We start from the raw sequence: 8,467 nt of genomic DNA, 5'->3' as shown, positions 1-8,467 counted from the left end.
CCTGGCGCAGGTTGAGGCTGTTCACTCTCGTCCCATCGCTTGTTACTGGGGAGAAGAGACCGACCCCCCCTGGCTCCAGCCTCCTTTCAGGCCGTTGCAGAGAGCGATGAGGGCTCCCTTCAGCCTCCTCTTCTCCAGGCTGAGCCCCTCCAGCTCCCTCAGCCGCTCCTCGTAAGACTTGTTGGGGGGACAGGGCTGTCATTGTCCCCAGCAGGGACAGCCTGTCCTGCCCAGGGCGAGCCTGAGCGCAGTGAGGGCTGTACGGAGAGGGGCACGTAGCAAAGTCCTGGGGTGCGCGGTCAGGGGTTTAGAGCAAGGGGTGCAGGGCAAGGTGCTGAGGTGTGCGGAGAAGGACATGGAGCTCAGGGCGAGGGGTGCAGAGAGAAGGCGCAGGGCGCACAGCGAGGGGCTGGTGCATGGCACGGCGTGGGGTGCGTGGAGAGCAACCAGGACAAACGGTGTGGGACCAGGACGCACGGTGAGGGGCTGGAGGACACGGTGAGGGGCGCATGGCAAGGGGCTGGTGCATACATGGCATGGCGTGGGGTGCGTGGAGAGCAACCAGGACGGATGGTGTGGGACCGGGACGCACGGTGAGGGGCTGGAGGACACGGTGAGGGGCGCACGGCGAGGGGCTGGGAGGCAGGTGGGGCTGCCGGGGGGAGCGGGGCGGGCCGGGGGGTGCTCGGCCGGGGGGGAGGCGGTGCCGCAGCCCGCTCTTCTTCCATTGATCCCCGGAGCGGGGCAGCCCGGGGCCGCCCCACGCCTTTAAAGGCTCCTCCTCCCAGCAGCGACCCGGGGAGCGGCGCCGAGGGGAGCCCGGCCCCGCCGCAGCCCCGCCGGTCCGCCCCGAGGGCTGCTCCGGGCTGCGGCGGCCGCGGGGAGGGAGCGGGGCAGCGCACGTCGGGGGTGCGGGACCCGAGCCCCCCGGCCCAGCCCGGCCGCGATGAGTCCCCTGCCCGCCGGCAACGGCAGCGCCTGGGGGGCGGCAGCGCTGGGCAGCGGCGGCAACTGCAGCGGGGCCGGCAGCCTGAGCCGGCAGTGGGCGGTGGGGGCCGCCCTGAGCCTCACCGTGCTGGTCATCGTGGCCGGCAACTTGCTGGTGATCGTGGCCATCGCCAAGACGCCGCGGCTGCAGACCATGACCAACGTCTTCATCACCTCGCTGGCGTGCGCCGACCTCATCATGGGCTTGCTGGTGGTGCCGCCCGGGGCCACCATCCTGCTGAGCGGCCACTGGCCCTACGGGACGATGGTGTGCGAGCTGTGGACCTCGCTGGACGTGCTGTGCGTCACGGCCAGCATCGAGACGCTGTGCGCCATTGCCGTGGATCGCTACCTCGCCATCACCTCGCCGCTGCAGTACGAGGCGCTGGTCACCAAGGGCAGGGCGCGGGCCGTGGTGTGCCTGGTGTGGGCCATCTCTGCCTTCATCTCCTTCCTGCCCATCATGAACCACTGGTGGCGGGACAGGGCGGACGAGCAGGCGGTGCGCTGCTACAACGACCCGCGCTGCTGCGACTTTGTCACCAACATGACCTACGCCATCATATCCTCCACCATCTCCTTCTACGTGCCCCTGCTTGTCATGATCTTCGTCTATGTCCGCGTCTTCGCTGTGGCCACGCGGCACGTCCAGCTCATCGGCAAGGACAAGGTGAGGTTCCTGCAGGAGCCCCCCAGCCCCAGCTCCAGGAGCGGCCGGCGGAGACGGCCCTCCCGTCTGCTGGCCATCAAGGAGCACAAGGCGCTCAAGACCCTGGGCATCATCATGGGCACCTTCACGCTCTGCTGGCTGCCCTTCTTTGTGGCCAACATCATCAAGGTCTTCTGCCGGCCGCTGGTGCCGGATCAGCTCTTCCTCTTCCTCAACTGGCTGGGCTACGTCAACTCAGCCTTCAACCCCATCATCTACTGCCGCAGCCCCGACTTCAGAAGTGCCTTCCGCAAGCTGCTCTGCTGCCCGCGCCGTGCCGACCGCCGGCTCCACGCCGTCTCGCAGGACCTGCAGCGCTGCCCCTGTGCCTTCAGCCCCCGGGGGGGTCCCTCGGAGGACAGCAAAGCGGCAGCCCCTGGGTGCCCCGGGGAGGACGGCGAGGCTCGGGGCAGCGGCAGCAGCAGCCGTTGTAGCAGCCGGACGGAGGAGACCAGCCTGTCCCAGGGTGGCGGCCACCGGCCACGGCCCCTGGGCGAGTCCCGGCCGCAGGGCACCCAGACCACGCTGTGCTCACAGCTTGACGAGTAGGTACCCGCAGGTGCTCGCTTTTGGGGCTCCGGGGGACCAGCCCTGTGGGGTGCGACCGGGGGGGGCTGTCGATGGCGGGGCCGTGGTCTGACGGCACAGCGCGGAGCCGGAGGGCGGGCAGTGCCCGGGGTGCGTGGGAGAGGCGCTGGGGTGCGGGGCTGGGAACCACTGCCCTCTGCCTTTAGGTTGCCCTAAAACCCCGGCCCCTGGGGCAAAACTGGGGTCCCAGCCCAGTCCCACCTTGTCCCTTCCTTGGGAACACCCCAGCCCACCAGGACGGGGTCTGCGATTCCTGGGTAAAGAAAACGCTGGTGGTGAATAGGGAAGCAAATCAGCCCAACACGAACGTGTCCCAAAGCCTGGGACTCCCCCCCTTCTCCCCCGGCTCCCACTTTCTGCTGTTAAAGAAGGAAAACGCGGGGAGACCCTCCACGGTGAGGCAGCCGGGGGGCTGCTGTTGCCAGCCTGGGTTCTGTGGGTCACTTTGTCTTCCGACAGAGTGTTATTCTGGGAAGAAAATTTATTTCATCGCTCTCTGTCCCATGCTGCCATCAGCCCTGTGGTCAGAGATGGGCTTCCCAGAGCCGGCAGCCCTGTGCCGGGGCAGAGGGCTGGCAGGGACGCCTGTGCCATGGCTCTGCCCCGCCAGCCCGCTGCCTCCGCCCTTACACGGGTTTATACCTCCTTCTGCAAATTACAGCGTGTGTTTTTCCCCCCTGAGATTTTTATTAGTATGACAAAATTTGAATTATTCTGATTACTGTGGATTTTACCCAGCTTTCTCTGGTCCGAAACCCCTCCTGACGCCCGAAGGCAGGAGAGGTTCCTGCCAGCACACCCAGGCAGAGCTGCTGTCGGCAGAGATGTGCAGAAAGAGGTGCCAGAAAGTGTTTCCTGAAGTCCCATGTTTTGAGGAAGGATTCACCCATCCTAGGAACACGGGACGGTAAATCATGGGAAAGGTCTGGGCTCTTCACGCACTGTGCTCTGCTCTTTAAGGTTTGCCGGCAGAGAGACGCCAGCGGGTCCTTCCATCTGACTGCGAGCAGCCGAGAGCCGGGAAGAGAGTGAGTGTGCTTCCCCCTCAGCCGGCGCTGCGGCGGGGTTGGGGCGATCATCCCTTGCAGCATCTCCTCTGCCCGCTTTGGCCGCTGCCTTCCCTGGGGGAGCGCAGCCTTTGGCCAGCCCGCAGGCAGCTGCCCGCTTTCGGGGCACGTGAGCCTGGCGTCAGCCCAGCCGTCTGCTGACACCTCCCTGCCTGCCCCGGGATGCTTTAACCCCCATCGGGGCAGCTGTCTCTGCCACGTTGGCTTACAGGCTGCTGGAGCTCCAGACCTTACTTTTTGCCCGGCTCCAGTCCTGGATCCCCCCTCCGTGCATGCTGCTCCCCTTTCTCCCGGGGCTTTGGGTCCCTGTCCCTGGCACTATGCAGCTGCGAGGGTTGAGCCCGGTGGGTGATGCTGCATCACGTCCCACCCTCTTCTTGCAGAGCCGGGCATTGCGAAGGGGACGGGGGAGCGGTGCTGCGGGCAATGGCGCTGGAAGGACCCTCCAGTGCAGGCACCGACCCAGAGAGGAGAGGAGCTCTCCCTCAGGAGCGCTTGTGGTCACAGCAGGGCCCGAAGAGCCAGCTCCTCCGTGCTGTTGGTGCTGGAGAGCCGGAGCCAGCTGGGAGAAAGCTCCCGAGCTGCTCGCCAAGAGGGAGCGCAGCCTCAGGGACGTGCTTGTGCTCCTGGTGCAGATGGGAGGCGAGCTCCCACCCCGGGGGTGCTTCCCGGCGCAGCTGGCATCGGGATGCGGTGGGCAGCGGCTCCGCTTTCCCAAAGGACCCCATCGTCCTGGGCTCAGCCAGGTTTTGGACAGCCTGTCAGGGAAGGGAGAAGAGCCTCCTGCAAGCATGAGCCCTTTCCAGGATCTCTGCTCCATCCCTGCCCCAGCCGCTGCATTCCCAGGGCTGGGTGCGATCCGGGGAGCCGCAGCGATACCTTTAGCAAAGGAAAAGCACAGGGGAGCGAGGGGAGCTCCAAGCAGGGGGGACTGGGCAAAAAATGTGAATTATGCTCTTGTTAAATCTCCTCCTGCTTCTCCTTCTCCATTCGGGGCAGATGTCCATGTTTCCGTGCCGTTCAGGGATGGGGGAGTTATTCAGATGAAGCTGGAGGAGCAGCAGCGGGGTCAGACACGGAGAGCGTTGTAGGGGGGTGGTTTTCATCCCGAGGCCCCTGCACGCTGGGCTGGGTACGTGGGGCAGTGGGGTGAGGGCAGGGAGGTGATAAACTCTAGCTTTAAAACCAATTTGTGCTGCCAGCATGGTGGGAAGCGGCGACAGGGCCAGTCCAGCTCCTCCGTGCACACTGCGGTGCGAGCAGAGCTCGGGGTGTGCATACAGACGGGTGCTCGCCTTCCTGGCTGTGCCCATGCCACGCTGCCGCACGGTGACTTTTGGGGATGATGTTGGTTGTAAATATGTCACGGTGACTGTAAAGTTTTTGTCCTGTTTTGTCTCCCCCCACCCTCTGTGTGAAATAAACCTTCGAAACTGTGTGATGCCTTCGAATCTGTGCCGAGCAGAGGGATGTTTCTTCCACATGCCCTTCCCGAGGGGCTGCCCGAGGCTCGGGCGTGCATCCCCAGCCCGGGCTCCCGGGGCTGTGGCTGGCAGGGACTGGCTGACCGGGCAGGCAGGGAAAAGCTGTGCTCTGGGGGTGCCACGGTGCCAGCCCCCAGCCCTGCCACATCTCCCTGCACCCCGAAAGGGCAGCAGCCTGGCAATGCTGGAACCTCCATCCCACCATAAATCAAGAGTTTTTTACCAGTGTGAACATTTGCTTGGGAGAGGCAGAGAGGCCTGGGCTGGGATGATGCCCGGAGCACTGGGGCATGCCACACACCTGCAGCCCCCCGAGCTGTCCTGGCCACCCCGTCCCTCCCCAGGAGCCTGTGCAGAGGTGCCCAGTGCCACCTCCTGGTGCTGGGGAAGTCCCAGCTCCCCCATGGAGCCTGCGGGGTCCGGCTGCAGCCCCAGGGATTGGGGTGCTTGGGGTCTCCCCTGCCAGGATCCTCCCTTGGCGCATTTTGCTGTTAATACCCAGCAAGGATGAAATCACTGAATAAAGAGAAAAATGCAGCTCTCGGTGACTGTTTCCATTTTACAACATCAGATGTCGGTTTGGTGGCTCTGATGGCTCCTGGGGGGTGGTCTCTGATCCCTGCAGCAGACCCCAAGCACGAGCAGGTCCTGTGTGTCCCCCAGCCCTGCCATGGCCTCACCATCCCTGGGGTACCCTCAGTGACCCGCTGAGGGGACACAGGCCAACACCAGCCCGGGAGCTGCTCTTTAGCCCCCCAGGAGCCACCGTGTTAATGAAGAACTTCCCAAACCACAGGCAAACCCCTGGGCAGGGGGTGAAGCGGGGCTGTCCCAGGGAACGGGGGGCCCCAGGTCCCTGCATGTCCCACTCCCAGGGCTGGCGTCCTTGTCTCCCCTCAAGCTAAAGTTTGCTCAAGTGGAGCCGCTTCTGCCTTCAAGCTTGATTGTTTGCTGTAGGTCCTCCTGGGGGGTGTGCGGTGATGAGGGGTGGTGGGTGCATTGGTGCCAGCTGGGGGGAGCCTCCTGCCCTCCCGAAGCACCTGCGCTGCGTTCCTGAACTGCACCTCCCTCGGGGTCCCCCTTTGCTTTATTAGCAGCAGGTGCCAGGTGTTGGTGTTCCTTCTTTTGGTGCTGTTCCTCTGCCTGGCTGGGTATGGGCTGCTGGGCAGCGTGCGGGGAGGGACGTGTCCTGTGGTCCCCTGGGGCTGCTGCTGGGCAGGGGGCAGCTCCCTCCGACACCCCAGTTCCCGTGCTGGGTTGTGCTGCTGGGTTAAACACCAATGCTGGCAAAGTGCTTGATGCTTGTGTGGCATTTAGAGGCCTCCAAGTGCTCTCTAAATGCTTCCCCAAGGCTTTAGCTGCTCTGGTTAGCCAAAATTGCTCTGGGCTGGGAGGGTGCACCAAGTGTCCTGTGCTACCTTTGCTTACGGTGCTCCCCTGTTGCAGAGGCTGCTCTCCTCTTAGAGCTGGTTTTGTCTGTAAATGCATTTAGCTGGCCTTTCCTGTTCCCAGGGGATGTCAAAGTAGCTAAGTGGTTTTATTCTTCACTTAGCAATGCTATCCTGCCCAAGGAAAGCTGGTCCAACTGCTGTCCTGGTGCAAGCTGCCTGCGTGCTGCTGTCCCAGCTCTGGGCTTTTGGGACTGGAGATTTTGCTCTCAGTGCTCCTAAGTCATGTTTCTTCTGCGTGTTGCTGCTGCAGAGCAGCCAAACACTGTTTTCTCTGGGGTTTGTTCTCCAGGAGCTGGTTCCTGCTGCCAGTGTTGGATCCGCTGTGGAGGATGAGCAGCTCTCCCTTCTCCAGGTTGCTGTCGGAGGAGAGGCCTGTTGCTGCCCTATGGGGTACGGAGCTGCACGCCCCGGGCTGGCTTGGTGGGACCCAGTGGCAGGAGGGAGTTGGGGGGCAGCGGCTGTGCCCTGCGGGCAGCCGGGGGGTGTGGGCACAGGGTGTGTTTTCCCCCTTTCTCGTGGTGTGGGCACCCAGGAAACCTCCCCTTTGCTTTTGGCTCACCTGAGGCTTGCGCAGGGGGAGCAGCAGATGCGCGCACGGATGATGCTGTGTCCCCGCAGGCTGCCAGCTGAACACGGGCACCCGGAGCTGCGTGGTGAAGGAGGATGATGACTTCTTGGAGCACCTGGTCTTGCTGAGAACGGTGAGATCCGAGGCTTGCCAAAGAGCCCGTCGGAGCGAGCCTGCGCCCCAGCAGCGGGGCCGGCTGACAGCCGGGCTCCCTGCCATGGGGTCTCTGCTTGGCTCTGCAGATCTGCCTGGGGGCCGAGGCCAGGGATGAGCTGCACGTGGTGGCCGTTGATTCCAAAAACACCTATGGAGACCACAAGCCGGTGCCCATTGCGGCGCTGCGGACCTCGGTGCTCCCCATGGTAAGGGCAGCCAAACACCTGGTGTGCAGCCCCTGGCTGCGGGGCGATAATTTCACCCCAAGAGCCTGGTCTCCACCGAGCTGTGGTCAAAGTTCTGGGCAACACTGGGGGCTCCTTCCCAGTCTGGCTGTGTGCATCCGACTGCTTGTGAGCCCCTCCCTGGTGCAGAGGAGCTGCTCGTGCTGCGATGGTGCTGCAGGGATTAATGCGGGCTGCTGCCCACCCGGGCTGGGCTCAGGGGGCTCTGAGCTCCGACTCTTTGCAGATCAGCCTCAAAGGTCTGGAGCTGGTCCCTCCCGTCACCTTCGTGCTCAAGTGTGGAGCTGGACCCGTCTATCTCAGCGGGCAGCACGTCACCCGTGAGTGCACTGGGCTGCAACGGCCAGGGCGAGCGCGTGGGCTGGGGACTGCGCTGGGGATGCTCCTGGGTCCCACGGTGGCTTTAGTGGCAGCTGGTGCCCTCGACAGGGCTGCTTTGCCCCGGGGACGGAGGGACCGCTGGTCTGCGGCGGGGCTTAGGGCTTGTTTGCATTCGTGGGCTCGACACAGTGGTCTGTGCCGGCTCTCCGCTCTGCCTTTGCTGCCGCGGGGTGGGATGGTGTCCGTGTTCCCAGTCCCGGCGTGGGGTGGGATTGCTGGCTGTGTTTGCAGCCGGGGGGTTTCGCCTCCCCCTCCCGCTGCAGCCCTGCGTCTCCTCTTCTCAGTGGAAGATGATGCCAAGTACGAAGCCCACGAGGAAGAGCTCTCGGAGGAAGACATAGGTGATGAGGATGATGCTAGAGCATCGTAGAATAGTTGCAGCTCAGAGAAGACTTCGCAGCTCTGGGAGTGGAGCTGGCGTGATGGTGGGGACACCCTGCGCTGGGATGATCCTTGAATGGGACAGATCTTTACAGGGGGACTCAAACTGTCTGGGCTTTGGATATCATCCCTTGTCTCCTCTTCCTGCCCTCTCCATTCCTTCTGTGCTCCCAGAAATGCTCTGTTTTCCTCTTTTATTGCAATAACAATGGGAAAGTGCAAATACCCCGGAGCTGGTCTGGACTGTGCTCTGGTGGTCCTGTGCTAGCCTGCTCTCGCCTGCTGTCCTGTCCCTGCTGCTGCCGGCGGCTCCCTGCCTCCTCTCAGGAAAACTCATTCCATGTGTGCGATTACTCTGGTGCTGTAGGTCGTGCTGCTAACCCGTGGGTCTGGGGGGCCGGGGATCCCAGCGAGCAGCCCCTAGGGAGGTGCCAGCTCCCCTGCCTGCCG

The 8,467-nt window shown here is 63.7% G+C and overlaps 1 protein-coding gene across 1 annotated transcript; it reads left to right on the top strand.

The window, feature by feature from the left end:
* Positions 1-946: 946 nt before the first annotated feature.
* Positions 947-8,006, top strand: LOC309602348 (beta-4C adrenergic receptor-like; the record flags this gene model as incomplete). Its single annotated transcript, XM_082335852.1, has 6 exons — positions 947-2,241; positions 6,576-6,676; positions 6,905-6,987; positions 7,097-7,216; positions 7,482-7,575; positions 7,921-8,006. The coding sequence occupies 6 exons, from the start codon at positions 947-949 to the stop codon at positions 8,004-8,006; spliced, it is 1,779 nt and encodes a 592-aa protein (XP_082191978.1).
* Positions 8,007-8,467: the final 461 nt, after the last annotated feature.

The sequence above is a fragment of the Platalea leucorodia genome (genome assembly GCF_965183815.1).
Source record: "Platalea leucorodia genome assembly, chromosome: Z".
NCBI lineage: Eukaryota > Metazoa > Chordata > Aves > Pelecaniformes > Threskiornithidae > Platalea > Platalea leucorodia.
The sequence above is the reverse complement of the archived record's forward strand: the minus strand, read 5'-3'. Positions and strand labels throughout refer to the sequence as shown.